This window comes from Narcine bancroftii, chromosome 4 (genome assembly GCF_036971445.1).
Source record: "Narcine bancroftii isolate sNarBan1 chromosome 4, sNarBan1.hap1, whole genome shotgun sequence".
Classification (NCBI taxonomy): Eukaryota; Metazoa; Chordata; class Chondrichthyes; order Torpediniformes; family Narcinidae; genus Narcine; species Narcine bancroftii.
The window spans coordinates 75,747,740-75,766,079 of record NC_091472.1 but is presented as its reverse complement, the minus strand read 5'-3'; the positions used below and the strand labels follow the sequence as shown (position 1 = coordinate 75,766,079).

Here is an 18,340-nt window from a genome sequence, read left to right as displayed (position 1 = left end):
ATTATAATGAAGTAATCTATATCGTACATTAATAGTATTTGTCATAACCTCTACACAAATTTTTCCAGTCTTGTTGATCTATTATCGTGTCCAAATCCTATTTCCATCTTTCATTTGAATTAAACAAACCTACTTTCGGTGTCTGTTCTTGTAATAATAAATATGCAATTGAAATAAACTTTTTAATAATTTCATCAGCCATGATTTGTTCCAAATTTGAAAGATCTTTTAAAACATTTCTGGTCCTAATTTCTCTCTCAAATAAGTCCTCAATTGAAAATAACAAAATAATGTATTGTAAGGTGCACCATATTTAATCATTAATTGATCAAAAGACATAATTCTATTATTATTATCACAATCCCCCAAATTAGAGATTCCCTTGTGATGCCATATATTTAAATAAGGATCATCTTTTGGAAAAAAAAGGATTAATTACTAGTGTTTTTAATGAAAGGATATATCCATCAATTTCTAATTTAACTTTATTCCAGATGTTCAACAAATGTTTTAGTAGCAGAGCTTCCTTATCTATTACATTGGATTTAAAATCTCATTTATAAATACACTCATCCGGTTTAACTTCTCTGATTTAGTTCAATATCCACCCATGATGGTTTAATTTTAACAAACATAAGAACTAAAAATCTTAATTGTGCTGCTCTGTAATAATTCTTAAAATCGGGAAGTTGTAATCCTCCATGTTCATATTTCCATGATAATTTTTCTAATGACGTTTTTGCCATCTTCCCTTTCCTAAGAAATTTCCTAACTTGCTTATTTAAATCTTGAAAAAAAATTTGTGATAGAGATATAGGTAAAGTTTGGAATAAATATTGAAGTTGTGTAAAAATATTCATTTTAATACAATTAATTCTCCCAATTAATGTAATCTGTAAACGTCCCCATTTCATTAAATCTTCCTCTATCTTTTTAAGAAGTCGAATATAATTTAATTTATATACATTTTTCAAATTAGCATCAATGTGTACACCTAAATATTTTATCTTATCTGCCATTTAAAACAAATCGCTTGTCTACATTGTGAATAATCTCCTTTTACAAGTTCCATTAATTCACTTTTATCCTAATATATCTTGTATCCCAAAATTTTCCCATAATCTAACAAATGACTAGAGTCTTGGTAATGATGTTTGTTGTTGAGTTAAATAAACTAATACATCATCAGCAAATAAACTAACTCTACGTTGTACCTGATTTATCTCAAATCCATTTAATTGTTGATCATTTCTAATCTTTTGTGCAAGTGGTTCTACAGCTAAAACAAAGTTGCCTAATAGATCTATTTATTTTAAAGATTGAGACATCTGTCCATTAGTAATCACTTTAGCTTTGGGACTTCTATACAAGGCCTTAATCCAGTTGATAAAGTCAATACGAAAACCAAATTTACCTAACACCTTCAATAAAAATTCTTACTCTAAACCATCCAAGGCTTTTTCCGCATCTAACACTACAATAAGACTTTTTTTTTCTGAGCTAAATGAATTATACTCAATAACCTTACTATATTCTCTAAAGTTTGTCCATTTTTAACAAAACCTGTCTGATCCATATTTTATTAAATCAGGAAGATATTCATTAATCATATTCACCAATACTACAATTTTATAATCTATTTTTAGCAAAGATATGTCTATAAGAAGTAGCCTTTAATAGGTCCCTATCTTTTTTTAGGAATAATTGTAATTATTGCCATGGAAAAAGTTTCTGGAAGACTATGTTTTTTATAAGCTTGTTCTATTACTTTCATAAATAATGGAATCAATAAATTTTTAAACTCTATTAAATTCAACTGGAAACCATCTTCACTTGGATATATATCATTATTTAAACTAGTAAGCGCATCATAAATCTGCTCAGTAAAAGAACTCTGTAATCGATCTGATTTTTCTTGAGTCAAAGATGGTAATGTTAATTGTGACAACTAATTATAGCTTCAACTTGTAGTGAATCAGGTGTATATAACTTCTCATAAAATTCCTTAAATGCATCATTAATTCTTTGTGGTTTATATGTAACTTCATCATTATCCTGTTGTATAGCATTAATTGTTCTACAAGGTTGTTCCATTTTTAATTGCCAAGCCAAAACTTAATTTGATCTTTCCCCTAACTCATCATATTTCTGCTTAGATCGTAATATCATTTTCTCTGTTCTATTTGTTAACATTGTATTATGTTGTAATTTTTATTTGCTAAAATTCTATATTTATCCTCAGAAGATGATTTTTGAATTTCTTTTTCCAATAAAGTTATCTCCTTTTCCAATTTGTCTATATCTTTCATAATTTTTTTAAGTTTAAAGAATAAATTATAATTTGACTGTAAATAAGCTTTCAATGTATTCCAAATAGCAAATGTATTATCTACTGAATTTAAGTTAGTTTCACAAAACAATTGAATATGTTGTCTTATAAATAAACAAAAATTTGATCTCTTCGATAATAAAGAATTCAATCTCCATCTATAAACTAAATGTTGTTTTTCTGAAAATTCCAACTCAATTAAAAGAGGAGAATGGTTAGATAATAATCTAGTCTTGATTGATTTTGAGCAGAAACCAAGAAAAAAATTAGTTCTAGAATACGTATCAAATCTGCTTTCCTTAAGATGTATTCTTCTCCATATATCATTAAATTAAAATCTTTCATTAAAGATAACAATGTTTTAGCTGCCTTTGATTTCACTATTAGTTTTGAAGACTTACTCAATACAGGTTCTAAACAAAAATTAAAATCACCACCCACAAAAACATTTTCATGTACATTCACCAAATTTAATAAAGTATCTTGCATAAATTTATGATCGTCTAAATTCAGTGCATAAATATTTGATAAAGTCCATTCTTCAAAAAATATATGACAATAAGATACTTTCCTGCTGGATCTGTAATTACATCTTGGATTTTTACTGGTAAATTAAAAAAAAATAAAATTGCTCCTCCCCTAGCTTTAGAGTTAAATGTAGAGAAAGCTACTTGACCTATCCAATCTCTTTTCAATTTTAAATGTTCACTTTCAGTTGAACAAGTCTCGTAAAAAAGCAATATCTACTCCTAATTTCTTGATGTATGATAATTGTGTGGTGGTGCACACCCTCATGGAGAATCAGCCCCGCTTGTATCACCATGTGGCGGGGCAGCCATGGGAAAATGGCATCATCAGAGGTTTCTTTCTGACTCCAGCATCCCTTCCAGTGCGCGCCCTGGGCAGCAATTATGATGTCACAATGCACCAGGTGACTAAGCTCATGCTGCCCTTGAATTCAGTCATTAATGACCCTCAACGTGGTGGCTGTGTTTGTTCCACTGCTCACACTGCCACAATACCTTCTTTCTTCTTTGGGTCTGTTAATCCCATTAATATTAAAACAATATCAACTGTTTTATCCATTATTTTCCAAATTATTAACATACGTTCCTATCTAGGAAGAATTCCCATAAATTAAATTGGTTTGAGGTGTCATCATCTGCAATCCAAAAACACTGAACTTATTCAAAATAAAAATATAATGTAAAAGTATTGGTTAAAAAACAAAAAAAAAGAAACCCCTCCCTCCCCAAAATGCCGAAAGACCAGCATTACTACCCTCCATTTTACAGGTCATGGCTAAACCACGAAAACACATGTAGTCATCAGAAACTAACAAACACAACCCCTGACTTTCAGGGAAAAAGAAAATAAATTATAGAAAGAGGAAAACATACTCCCCATTTTAATAAATCATTTCAATAAGTCCTTTTGATATAGGTGAGCCATGAGCAGATCGTTAACAAAATCTTTGGCCTGAATATAATTGTTGAAGAAGTCATTCTGCTGATCTGGAATAAAAATGTTCAAGTTGCTGGATGTCCCAACACAAATCTATAACCTTTATCATAGAAAGTCTTCATAACTGTATTAAATTCTTTCCTTCCCTTCAAAAGATCTTGACTCAGCTCTGGATAAAAAAAATCTTGTCCCCCTCATAATTCAAAGGTCCATGTTCTTTAGCTTTTCTCATTGCCAATCCAAGTATCTTTTCTCTATCCTGATAGTTTAAAAATCTAATATAGACCGATGTCTTTGATTTTTGTCCTGGGTTTGGTCAGAGAGCTCTATGGGGTCTCTCAATCAAAATTTTCTCTTTGAAGTTTACGCGTCTAAATATTTGCAGTATCCAATGTTGAAAAAGTGAATTACATCTTGACCTTCTCTATATTCAGACATTCCAATGATTTTAAGATTATTCCTTCTTCTATAATTTTCCAAAATATCAACCTTCTCCAACAATTTTTCATTCATAGAAACCAAAGCAGTAACAGAGCCCTCATTAACATTTGTTCTTTCCACAATGTGTTGAACTTTTTCACGGTTGTCCTGAATTCTTTCTTCTAATTTATCAACCCTTTGTGAAACATTATTTATTGATTTAGTTAAATCAATTTTAACTTATATTTCTCCAGTTAAAAATTTAAAATTATTCTCCATTGCATTTACGAGATTATCAATTTTAGCATCAATTTTTTCTTAAAAAACTTTGCCTTGCCATAAATTCTTCTTCTCTGTTTTTGTGTCTTCATCTTGTTGATTTACTAGAATCACCTTCCATACCAGGTAAGTCTTCTTCTTGCAGATCTGGAGGGCTGGACTGGACCTTCAAGAGGGGTGAAAAATTTTTCCCTTTAATTTTTTCATCCACAGTGCAGAAATAATTCTCGGGGTGGTGCTATCTTTGTGGAGAACCGCAGGGATGGCTTTGTGAGACGGTCCCTCTCTAGGGCTGTCTACAGTGGGTCCAGGAAGTCAGTGGCTGACTTCATTGAAGAGTTAGGTCCAGGTTCTTTTTCTTTCCTTGATTCGCATTTTTCTTTTGGTGTAGTTTTTGGAGTTTTTTCTTTTTTCATAACATTGTAATTAAAGTTTTCAGTATTTCAAAAATACTTTAAATTAACTTTAATGATTAAAAACTCTACTCAATTAGCACTTTAAAAAAATATATTTTTTTTTGGGAGTCGTTAGGGAGTGCTGCGTTCCCAATGGCATCACATGACCTCCCCTACATCCATGTATTTCATTCCTCGCACACATGGTCTTTGAATGGCTTTTTCAAGCATTCATTGAGAGGTTGCAATATAGACATCAAAACATCCGGATAACAGCCATGTAAGTATTAAGTAGTGCTAATCTATTTTTAGTGTTTTCATTTAAGTGGCTATGAAACTGTTCTTTGCGTAAACTGCCTGGCCAGCTGTTCTACACATTGTCTATCCATAGTTTTACACCATTTTCATCCTTCCATCCTTTTTCATGAAAGTGTACAAAAATACCTGCAGGGAATTTTATTTTCAGTTTAATTTTGCATTTGAAGATTACCATGGGTCTTAACTTTGTCCTGTCGGCCATGCATGATAACAGTAAACCTGGTCCTTTCGTGGCCAGTTCTTCTTGTTTTCACAGTTTTAACACCTTTCCATTCCACTCTTTTCTTGTTATCATGTTGAATGAAATTCATGGGGGTTTCTGCTGGTTCGGTATAATAAACTGGTGAAAATGTACAACTTTATCAAGATCTTTTGGTAGCTTCTGTGCAATTTTTGTTTTTTGGCATAATACCAGATTTTTCTTGTTCATGAAATGATTGCACCAGCGTACTCTAGCCTCAAATTCATCAGAGGTCTGGGTGTGACTTTATCCACTGCAGTGCTAATGTAGATGACTGAGGTAATCTTGCTTCTCTTCATGTACCCATTCTACAAAGTGATTTTCCAATTGTCCAATGAGTGATTTCTTTTCTCAAAGAACATTGCCTTTTTGGTATGTTTCTTAAAGTCTCTTCTTTCTTCCTCCAATCTCTTACCAAATTCTTATGCACATCAAATTTTCTTGCAATAGCGCAGTTGTTTGCTTTCTTGGCCACTTCTATCACTTTCAACTTTAAGTTCGCTTTGTAGTGGCGGCTACACTGCTCCTGCAATAACACACACAGCCAGATGGGTAGAGCTCAGTGAGCAGACTGGTTTATTGCAGGCTGCTGGGCTGCGCGTATACTCCCAGCCCAGACCTGGCTGAGAACCGCGCTGGAGGGCGCTGACGTCACCTGGGCGTCACACGGTCCCCAAGCATGGATTTCTGAGCCCCTCTTGGCTGGCTGCCCTGCTGCATGGCTTACAAGTGGGGCCGGTTCGCCTGCCTTGTGGTGATCCGCCACAGCTTCAAATTTTCATCATGTGCTGTGTTGTGTTGATGGGCCCTCCATGATAGCAATTACCTCCAGCCAATGCCTGACCAGTCAATCTGTGCAATCTATGATGGTGGGGGGGGGGGGTGTGTCAATACAACAGGACATCTCAGGCATCGCAGCTTTGGAGGTCGACTTATATGCCGGCCAAGGGGGTACCTCAGGTAGCCAGAAATTGGGGTCAACATTTACGCCAGATATACCATAAAACCCTTAAAATTAGGTTTAAAAGAGGGTTTGGACCGACTTATACACTGAAAAATATGGTATATTTTACAATTGTTAAACATGTTTGCAAAATGAAATTTTATTTGCTTTTATTCAATAAATCTTTTTTTTGAGATCTTTCTGTGCTTTGGTTTAGTAAATGCAATGATTAGATTGAATACCGTAGTCCTTGAGTTAGCTACAAATGTATCCTAGCAAGACATTTAGTAATTGCACAAAGTAGATGGAGCTTTTCCTGAAAATGGGTTTCAGCAAAAATTCTGAGACAGCAGTTGGTTAAAATGCTTAAGTTTTAAAATTACTCACTTCCTTTTCAATTTGTAATGGGTTCTGCATTTAGTGTTTGAGAGAGAAACTAAGCGGTCATGCTATTTTAGTGATTATTCAAAGGAATGAGTGATTTTGGAATTTGTGAAAGTCATTTGTTAAACCTCAAAATACTTAGTTACTTATTACTGTTGGTCTGTTGCCAATGAAGATTGAAATATTGAAGTCTGAGCCAACACAGTTTACTCTGCCCTTTTTGTACCCAATGATGCACTTCATCTGAAGCTTATGATTTATCTATTTTCAAAGATGATAATCCTTTAGTACTTTATTGAGCACTTATCCCTTCCAATATTCAACACTTGTTTGCATTAACTAAAACATTTGGCATAATGGAAAATATTAATTTCAAAGCTTTGTTCAAATCCTTCACCTCGCCAAAGAAAGGATATATATCTCTAATCCTTAACAAGTCATGTTGTTTCTTTGGTTGTTGTGTATTTTGTTTTTCTTTGAATTTTCTTCTCGATATTTAATGTCTGCTCCATGGTTGATTAATTTCCCTCCTAATTTATTTACTGGACTTCCTACACTCATCCAGGTTTTCTGATGATGCATTCAGTTATTGGTGCCTTGGATAAGCCTTCTATCTTTGCTGTATTCTACCCTCTGCTAGATCAAGTAGACAAGGATGCCCTTTATCTCCAGCTTTGTTATTTTAGCTATGGAACCTCCTGCTCAAGCAATTAGGAATGATTTTGGAAATTAAGGGATTTAGGGTTGGTCAATAAGAACATAAGATTAGTTTATTTGCAGATGATGTTTTAATATATTTAACTGAACCTGTGACATACTTATGAAAATAAATGTTCAATGGGAAGAATATGGGAAAGTTTCGGGTAATAAAATAAATTGGGATAAAAATGAAATTATGCCACTAATGAATGGTGTGTAGCGTCTGCTAATGGCAGCACTACCAAAATGAGAGACGTCCACTGGTGAACCAGTAACAACTTTAATTTTGAATTCCTCACATTCCTCGAGGACACCATGCACTTCCTATGAGGGCTGCGCTGGCCGTAGGAAGAGATGTCTGCACGTCGTGGGGTCACTCTGCATCCAGTGGCACGCAACATGGAAGTGGCGTTGTCCCCTGGGCAACGTGTGTTGACAACCCCACAGGCTTCTCCTCGGAAGGGAAGGGGGTCCCACGCAATCTTGTGTCGGACTACTGGGGCGGCGATTTGGCCCGTCCAACCGTGCAGTCGCTCAGCTGGCTACACCACCATCAACATACCCCCCCCCCCCCCCCCCCCCAACCGAATCACTACCATCCTTTAAGTAAGTTATTGTACTGTCTTTGGGCCGGCAGTCTCTGTGTCTGACCTGGGGATCCAGGGCGGGCTGGTTTGAATCCAGATGCACTGTCTTGAGGTGGTCAATGGTAAACCGGTCCTGCCGCCCGTCTATGTCCAAGATGAAAACGAGACCATCGTGCTGTAAAACCTTGAATGGGCCTTCGTAGGGGCATTGTAGGGATGTCCCTTGCTGTCCTCTCCAAACAAAAATGAAATTGATGGACTGCAAGTTCGTCAGGATGTGGCAGGGTGGAGAGCTGTGCTGGGAAGGTGGCGGAGATTTCTGTTTCCCGTTTGTTTCCTCAATCGCTGGAGGACGTCTAGAGCACTGGGTTGTGAGCCGGGAGGGTTGAAGTGAATGTCCCTTGGGATGGTAAGTATACCATCTCGGCTGATGTCGCTGATAGGTCTTCTTTTGGTGCTGTGCGAATTCCTATCATCACTCATGGGAGTTCGTCCATCCAATTAGGGCCTTGTAGTCGAGCTTTCAGGGCTGCTCTCAGGTGGCAGTGGAAACGTTTGACGAGGCCATTTTCCTGAGAATGGTAGGCCATGGTGAGGTGTAAGTGGCTTCCACAGAACTTGGCTAGGTTGCCCCAGAGTGAGGACGTGAATTGGGCTCCTTGGTCCGAGGTGATGTGGGTCGAGACTCCAAAGCATGCAACCCAAATGGATAAGAAAGCTCTGGCACAAGTCTCTGTGTCGCATGTGGGCAGTGGTATCACTTTCAGCCAGCAGGTAAAACGGACGATTGCTTTGAACAATACTGCATACCTTGGCTCACAGGGAATGGGCTGATGATGTCCACATGCACACGGTCAAAACAGCACTGTGCCGAGTCAAAGCTCTGGAGTGGGGCCTTTGTGTGTCTGTGCACTTTGGTGGATTGGCAGTCCAAACAATTCTTAGGCCACATTGCGGTGGAGGCCATGCCATACAAACTTGTCAGACAGAAGGCGGACCGTGGACCTTATGGAAGGATGTGACAGACTGTGTATTTGGTTGAACACCCACTGTTGCTAGGTTGTGGGTAGGATGGGTCTGGGGAAACCTGTGGACATGTCGCAGAGGAAAGTCAGGCTTCCCAGTGAAGGACAGAAATCGCTAACCTTCAGGCTGGTGATGGCAGTTCAGTAGGGCTGGACTTCTGCATCCTCTGCTTGGTTGTTGGCTAATTGAGCAACATTGAGCCTTCCTGAGGTCGCGGCGATGGCCGGTCTGGACAGTGCATCGGCCACCATGTTGGATTTGCCTGCGACGTGGCAAATGTCCGTTGTATACACAGAAATGTAGGAGAGGTATCGTTGTTGTCTCACCGACCACGGGTCGGAAACCTTGCTGAGTGCATGGATGAGTGGTTTGTGGTCTGTGTAGGCAACGAAAACCCTTCCTTTTAACATGTACCAGAAATGTTGTATTGTCAGGTACAGGCCCAACAGTTCACGGTCGAACGAGCTGTACTTCCAGTGTCCGGATATGTTTGCTGAAGAAAGCCTGGGGGCACCACTGATCATCGACCCACTGCTCCAATGCATCTGTTGTAAGGACCAGGGGGCAGGGGGCAGGAAGAGTCTGGATGGGCCAAAGATGTAGCCTCCGCCAGCGCCATTTTAGTTACCTGGAATGCTTCCACTGTTTTGCATGTCCAATGGAGTGCCTTGTCACCAAGTTTGATGAGGTCGAATAGGGGTTGCAGGAGGATAGCCATTCTCGGGTGGAAACGATGATATAAATTCACCATTCCTTGGAATTGTTGTAGCCTTTGATTGTGCTCGGCCTGGGAAAATGTTGGGATGGCAGTGATATGGCCTCCTCTGGGGTGATACAGGCGAGTCAGGTGCGTCCTGTGTGTGTTGGCGTCAGGGCTATTGATGAGAATGTTATCCAGATAGATGAAGATGAAATAGAGGTCCCTGCCAACCAAGCCCATGAGATGTTGAAATGTCTGGGCTGCATTATTTAGACTGAAAGACATCCGAAGGAACTTGAAAAAGCTGAAAGGTTTAATAATGGCCCTTTTCGGGACATCGTTAGGATGCATAGGAATCTGATGGTACCCTTTGACGAGGTCCACCTTGGAAAAGATCCATCAGCCCTGGAGTCTTGTGGCTAAATCCTGAACATGTGGGATGGGGTATCTATCTGGTACAGTGGCGGCAACCGTCGGAATTCTTCTGGACCATGTGCAGCAGGGACACCCAGGGGCTGTTTGAGTGGCAGGTGATACTCTTCTCCTCCATGGCAATGAACTCGGTCTTGGCTTGAAGGAGTTTGTCTTGTGGGAGGAACCATGCTCATGTGCACACTGGGGGCCCAGAGGTCTCGATATGGTGCTCCACGCCATGTTCTGGTTTAGCATCGTGGAAGTTGGGCACCAACAGTGACAGGTAGTTAGCCAATAAGAGAGCATATTCATTATGGTCCGGAGCGTGGATTCCTAATGGCAGAAGGAGCATTGCCATAGAGTTGGGGCTGGAACAAATGGCATCTTTTCATGTCCACCAGGAGCTCATGTGCCTGGAGGAAATCTGCTTCAAGTAGGGTTTGTCCCATGGACGCGATTGTACACTTCCAGTGGAAAACTTTGTCCATGGTGTGGATTGCGATCAGGCATGTGCCAAAATTCAGAATGGAAGAACAGTTGGCTGTCTGTAGGGGAAGGCCCTTGGGACTGTGTTTGAGCTCGAAATACGTTGGTGAATGAGGCTTATCTCTGCACCCATATCGACTAGGAAATCCCTCTTTGTTCACTGGTCCCTGAGGTAGAGTAGGCCTTTATGTATGCCAACCGCTGAGGCCACTATTGGCGGCTTGCCAGTCCATTTTCCGCATTTGACTTGGTGTTGGGGTACGAGCATGGTTACAGCTCCATTTTCAGTGGTAGAAACAGTAATCAGTCTGTCTCAGCGCTTGTTACATTGCGGCAGGGCTGCGGCTACTGCTCGGGAGCCTGGTGGAGGGGCTGAACTGGTGGCGCCAATGCGTAGATTTGTTGTACATGTGTGGAGCTCTGTTGCAGGGTGTGGAAAAGTGTCTGTTTCTTTGGCTACCATGTGTGGGGTGCTGAAATCCATGTCAGATATTGCCGAGGAAACATGCTTCGGTACTTTGGAGAGGAACAAGGGCTCGAACAAGAAACAGTTTGTGTGTCTGTCCACTCAGGCCACCATTTAGTGAAAGGCCTAGGCCTTGTATAATCAGGATGCAGACGATGCGCTTGTGTTGGCTGAGCTCCAAGGAATCAAGGTGGAAATGCTGGAATTGTTCGTACTTGTGCTCCATAGGAAGACTTTCCATGAAGGAGATTCCTTTTTGCTGCGGTAGCGGCGTCCAGGGTGCTGACGACTTGTCAGTACATGGTATTCTCCAAGACAATGCCTCTGATCTGGAACTGTGACTCAGCCAGTTGCAACCAATTCCTGATTTCTCCAGAAGGGCTGCAAATGCACACCCATAGCGCTGGTTGCAGCCATTGTGACTGTAGAAGGAATAGCATCCTGGATTTTGTCACATTCGAGGTGGGTTCTAAAGACGTTAGAACCATTGGGGTCACCACTGTAGCGTCTGCTAATGGCAGCGCTACTGAAATGAGAGACATCCACATAGCTCGAGGTGAACCAGTAACTGAACTTAATTTTGAATTACTCGCGCTCCTTGAGGAGACCACTCACTTCCTGTAAGGGTCGTGCTGGCCTTAGAAAGTGATGTCAACATGTCGTGGCGTCAATCCCCGTCCAGCAGTGTGCAACATGGAAGTGGCGCTCTCCCCCATGCAACATGTGTTGCCAACCATAGGCTTCTCGGAAGGGAAGGGGGCCTGCGCTATCTTATGTTGGATGACTGGGGCGGTGATTTGGCCCATCCAACCGTGTGGTTGCTTACCTGGTACAGGTGATTATAATCAGTCAAAGGGATACTCAGATTAAATGGTGAAAATTGTGTATTAAATATTTAAGTATGGATAATAATTTGAAAAATATAAACAAATTGAATTATTTACCATTACTTAAAAAGATCGAGGAAGATTTAAAAAAAATGGATGAATTTATCTATAACTTTTGTGGGAAGGGTTAACTTTATTAAGATGAATATATTCCCAAAAATATAATACCTTTTCCAAACATTACCTATTTTAACCTCCTCCTTGAAGCTAGTTTGATATTAAGTTGCAGGTTTCCTTTAAGGTGACCTTTTGTGAGAGATACGGATGAGTTATGTGCAAGATTGGTCAAAAACATGAGAGATTTAGGAGATGCGCAAGCTTATGACTCTCATTGATTATGACAGCAGCCTCTTTATCTGATAGCTTGAGTGTCCAATCATTGGCTGTCTTGGAGATTCACAAACACTGAGAAACTATTCACAAATCATCAGATAATTTAACAAATTTTAAACACAACTTTGAAAAGCACGTATTTTAAAAAATGTAATTCAGAATGTATAATTAACCTCGTTAGATGCAATTTATAAAAGCTTCTTCCTGCTCCCTCGGTCAATCCTCACAGGTTCAATATGCAGGTTTCTGCTGTGAAGCTGAAGAAACTTGGTGCTCTACAATGGAGTCCATGGATTACTTTTGACAGAATGTGGTTAAAGAGCTAGAAGGTTAGAACTTAGAATGATTTGTCCTCAAGAGTGAAGAGGATTGTCAGTCTTGACCACTGATAAATTGTGCAAATTTGTTGTTGATCTTTGTGAACTTTAAATTATACTCTAGTGATATAATTTTTTTATCTTTGCCAGGTGGAGCTGGTAAATATAGGAGGAATTGATATTGTAGATGGGAATCGCAAACTGACGCTTGGGCTTATTTGGAGCATCATTCTACATTGGCAAGTGAGTAATGACATTATAATTGAATGCATACCCAATGTTTAGCAGTCTAAGCAGTTTTCTCTTGCGTATCTCCTGCAAGAGGTTGTGAATAATTTAACATGAGTCATCTTTGTGGATTATTTAATCAAAGCTAATTGTACAATATTTGCTTCAGGTCAAAGATATAATGAAAGCTATCATGTCAGATCTGCAGCAGACAAACAGTGAGAAGATTTTGCTCAGCTGGGTTCGCCAGTCAACCCAACCCTACAAACAAGTCAATGTTCTAAATTTTACAACAAGTTGGGCTGATGGACTTGCTTTCAATGCTATTCTTCATCGGCACAAGTAGGTATTGGTCAATAATTCTGCATGTAAGATGTCACACAAACTAGAGCATTTTAGGTGTACATGATGCCAAATCATGACTATAGATGACACTTTCCAATCTCTCGTATTTCCCAATTTCAAAACATACCAGCTTCACAGAAACGTAAGCGATGATATTCCGAATTACTATCTTACTATCTTATCTCTCCAATAAACCAAACTTTGTATTTTCAAGTAGCTTTAATTTGTTGATATAAACATTTTGCATAACTTTGCATTGAGATTTTCATAACAATGGATGAAGAAAGCATTCGGCTATATTTAAAGACATCATGATATAAAATGATAAACAAATATAAAAGAAATAAACAAAATGAGATGAAATTAAGATGATGAGTTAAGAAAAAGTCAAAGAAAAGTATTTTGATGCTTATGCCTCCTCCATGGTTCTTCGAAGAATGAAAGCAAGCTCCCCGTATGCCTGGATATTGCTACATATGACATCATAGTAACTATAGTATCACTATAAACAGCAATTTTTCTTAAAAGGATAGTCATAAAATTAACTACAAATCAAAAATACAAGGTTTTAACCTTTACAATGACTGCTTGAAAATTTACCTTCTATGACCATGGCAAAGTTCCTTTCAGTTTTAAAAAGGAATTTTTTTATAATATAAATTCTGACAGCAGGCTGCAGCTTTGCAAAAACAAAGTATCAAAAGTGAAATTCAGCTTCTCTCTAATTAAACTATTTCAGAATTATGTTGTTGGCATTGCATATTAGAAACATGAAGTTTGTTTTACTTTCTTTTGGTGTGCTTGCAGATTGAGTTGAATGATTCAATCTGTCTGGCACACATCCACCAATATAATTGAGGAATGTTTGGATTGTAGTGTTTGCACTATGCGAGTGTGGAGAAGAACGACATGCACACCAAAGCCTTGTAAAATGAGACTGGTTTACTGCTCTGGCTGTCGCACTTATATGGTGTGGTAGAGCTATGTCCCCTAAAAGTTAGCTAGCGCTACCCAAAAGTGAATTGTGCCCCCTGTCCGAGGTTAGGTGCTTTAGGACCCTGAATCTGGATGCCCATGTGTTGATGAATGCGCTGGTGCAGGTTTATGTGGTGGTTACTGCCAGTGGAACTATCTTTGGCCACCTCGTGGAGTAGCCATCCATGGTCAAAGGGAATTTTTCCCCATGGGAAACTGATAACGGCCCTACATGGCTGAACCTGCGCTGCGCTGGTTCAAAAGTCTGTGTGGGTGCTCCCGTGTGAACCTGCACTTTGGAGGACTGACAGTTTGTGCAGGTTTTGGTCCACTGGCTGACCTGTTTATGGAGGCCATGCCAAACAAACCTGTTAGTGACCCTTTTGACCATGGCAAGGATTGCGTGGTGCACCAGGTAGTGGATGGCATCAAAAACCTGGCTCCCCATGCAGCTGGAACAATGAGGTAGGGGATTGCGAATAGAGACATTGCACAGCCATGTCAGCTTACCTGGACCATCGGGGACGTCCTCCACCCTGAAGCTGGAGACAGCTGTCCTATATGCGGGGATCTCAGTCCTGCTGCTGCTGGGACAGGGCATGTTCCGACTCGATCACGGGGAGTGACACAGCAGTGTGCTGTATTGTGATAAGTTCAGACACATAGGACAAGTTTCTCTGTTGTTGGGTTGGCCACGGGTCCGATACTTTATGAAAGGCAAAGGTCAGCAGCTTGTGATTGGTGAAGACCTTGAATTGCCGGCCTTCCAAAAAGTAACGGAAATGTCTTACTGTCAGGTTCAACGCCAGTAGCTCTCGTTTGAAAGCGCTGTATTTGAGCTCTGGGGGTGGAGGTGCCTGCTGAAAAAGGCCAGGGGTGGCACTGGCCCTCAATGAGCTGTTCCAGTGCACCCCCTACCGAGGTGTCAACTGACAGGATGGTAGGTGCCTCTGGTCTGGGGCGGACCAGGAGGGTGGCATTGGCCAGTGCATCTTTGGCATTCTGGAATGCCCTGGAAGACCCTATGTCCTAAGTAATGTCTTTTGACTTGCTTGCCGTCAGTGTGAAGAGGGGGAGCATAATGCGTGGCACTGCCAGAAGGAACCTGTGGTAAAAGTTTATTGTACCGGTGAATTCCTGTAGCCCTTTTACTGTGCATGGCTTAGCGAAGTTCCGGACTGTCTCGACCTTCTCAGGAAGGAGCGTAGCCCTGTGTCTGTTTATCCTGTGCACTTCAGAGGGTTGATCATCAGCCTGAACTCACTCAAGTGAATGCAAAGTTGACTCATATGGGTAGCGTGGTCCTTGCTGCTACGGATGGTGAGGAGGATATCGTACAAATAGATGAATGAAAATGGGAGATCCCGGCCCATTGTGTGCACGAGCTCCTGAAAAGTTTGTGCTATGTTCTTAAGACTGAAGGAACTTGTGGAGAAATTCAAACAAGCCAAAGAGGGTTATGATTGCAGTCTTGGGGAGGAGGTCTACCTTGGAGAACACCTGTGGAAAAGTTGGATGTGGGGCATGGGATATCTGTCGGGCGTGGTGGCTTCGTTGAGGCGGCAGTATTCACTGCATGGTCTCCAACCTTTTGCTAATTTGGGGACCATGTGGAGGGGGGAGGCCCAGGGACTGTCGGAGCACCACACAATCTCCCCGGCTCCTCCTTGTTTTCAAACTCCCCCTTCGCGAAGTTTAGGTTTTCAGGAGGGAGTTGGCACACCCTGGCGTGGAGGAGGGGGCCCTTGGTCAAAATATGGTGCTTTGGCTTGGCCATGGAAAACTGTGGCACCACTATTGAGGGGAACTCTGCCAGGATGCGGGCAAATTCATTGTCCAAAAGTATTATAGAGTTCAGGTGGGGGGCGGGTAGCTTGGCGTTCTCCAGAGGCAGAGTGTAAAAAAGTTCTAGTGTGCACCAAGTGCTGTCTCTTGAGATTGACAAGCAAGCAGTGAGCCTTAAGGAAGTTGGCCTCCAGGAGTGGTTGCACCACTGCTGCAAGGGTGAAGGTCTGTGTAAAGTAGGTGTTGCTGAAATGAAGGGGAATGATGCAGGTCCCAAAAGTCTGAATGGAGGAGCCATTAGCTGTCCTCAGAGCTTGGTGCTGCTTGCCGTTGAGCATGTTGAGGCCTGGGGTGGGGGGGGAGGGTTAGGACGCTTATCTTGGTGCCAGTGTTGCCCAGGAAATGCCTGCCCGACAAAAAATCCCAGATGTAAAAGAGGCTATCATGTATCAATTGCCACAGCCATTAATGAAGGTGGGCCAGGGCATTTCCCAGAAACCCGCATGGTGGGTTGCATCGATGGGCCTCTGTACCCTATCACTAATGATAGTAGCATAGTTGTCCTGGGGTATTAATTTACCTCTCTGCTGGTCTTGACCTCGCAGGTGGCTGTTCGTGGGGCTTGCTGATGTGGTCTACGATGGCGCTGTGTCCTTTTTCGCTCTCCAGAGCATGTGCTTTAGGAAATCTATGACCCTTGCTGCTGTATCTTGATTGAGGGTGCTCACAATGTAGAAGTAGAGGGTGTTGTTGGCGGCAGTGTGCCAAAGCTGGAACTGAGCCTCGGCCTCCTTGAACCACACATGTGGCTGCTACACCCAAATCATTGGAAGCCTGAGAGAGACCGTGTGGATGGTCGCTGGCTCTGCTTGATCTGGCAGTTGGACCTGTCGGGGTCACCAATGTAATGTTTGTGCTACGCGAGGGTGGAGAAGAAAACATGCACACCAAAGCCGTGGAAAACGAGACTGGTTTATTGCGTTGGCCGTTGCACTTATATGGGCCTCAGGCGCTGAAGTCAGGACTCTGCTACTTTGGAGCACCAGCCTGGGATTGGCTAGCATTCCCACCAGAGTGCCCCATCTTCCCACCGTGCGGAGGTCACCTGGGACGATGGCTGGTGTCACCCCCAGGTCCATGCAGTCACTGTATTCATCGGCCATTTTGCGGGCTGGTCCATGTCTCCGTGCACGTTCTGCTGCAGGATGAAAAATAATTTCAGATTATATTAAGTTTTAGTTTCAAACAGGTTAATTTATTTCGAGACTTTTTAAAATAGCATTTGTCAGAAACACAAGCCTCTTTATGTGGCTTCACTATATTTTATTAGCATTTTCATTTGAATGCAAAGAGCTATTTTTTGTTCATTCTGTTCAAGCTACTGTGGTTTTTGGAAGGCGCAGACTAGTTTTCCAGAGAAGGAGTTTTTTTTTGTTTGGAATTCTATTAAAGTTTTCATCTGTAGCCTTTGGCAAGATGGCAATTTTTCATAGGTTCTGGTCAAATTCTGATCAATGTGAAATTTTATTTGTTTTATATTTGAGAAAAGTTGATCTGAATTTGCAAATTTTTGTGTATCTGCTTGTTCACTTTAAGTAAATCTGTTTGGAATCCTACAGAATATATTAGAGCCAAAGTGACTAGAATCATAAAAGTCGTGTAAAGCCATATGATGTACCTGGAAGGCAAATGCAGGGAGAAGGTTTTCAATTCAAACCCAGACAAGGTTAACAGAATAGCATTACTGAATGGCCCATTTGTTGGTGAGGTCTTTGGGTATTTAGTGTGAGAAATTCCAAAAGCCAAATCTGGAATGCAGGCGTTTAGAATTACTTGTTTTTTTTTGCAATAATGTGTCTAAAGTGTCATTATTGGTGGATTTTAACAGATGATGTTACTGTGGGGCATCATACTTAATGATTGATTGAGTCTCCTGGACTTCACATCTGATTGGATAGGAAATAGATGCTTGCCAATCATTTCACTCTCAAATTCCTTGGCAGTCAAAAAGCCCCAAATGTTAACTGGCTGTAATCATCCATTGTAACGCAGATCACCGTCTAAATGTTTGCCATGTCAACCGGCTTGGATCTAGGAAGAGTTTTGTCAGTTTCATTGATTTCATAGTTTTCATAGACCAGATGTTTATATTACATTTGGAATTTTCCATTTGTGTGTAAAAATTCAGGGAACATTTAAAGCTTGTTTATTTCCAATGAAAGGATGGAAGACTGTAGCCAATCAAGCAGCATCTGTGCAAAAGAAACCATTGAATGTTTCATGTCAGTGGCCTTTTCTCTGAAGAAAGTGTTTACAGTT

At 40.7% G+C, this 18,340-nt stretch overlaps 1 protein-coding gene across 2 annotated transcripts in view; it reads left to right on the top strand.

Annotated features, from left to right (window-relative positions):
* Positions 1-18,340, top strand: part of LOC138760695 (utrophin-like) — a 632,519-nt gene that overhangs the window by 165,543 nt on the left and 448,636 nt on the right. For both annotated transcript variants that reach the window (XM_069931641.1, XM_069931640.1), the window contains 2 exons: positions 12,839-12,931; positions 13,086-13,258. In XM_069931641.1, the coding sequence (XP_069787742.1) occupies positions 12,839-12,931; positions 13,086-13,258 (266 nt within the window). The remainder of the gene's footprint in view (positions 1-12,838; positions 12,932-13,085; positions 13,259-18,340) is intronic.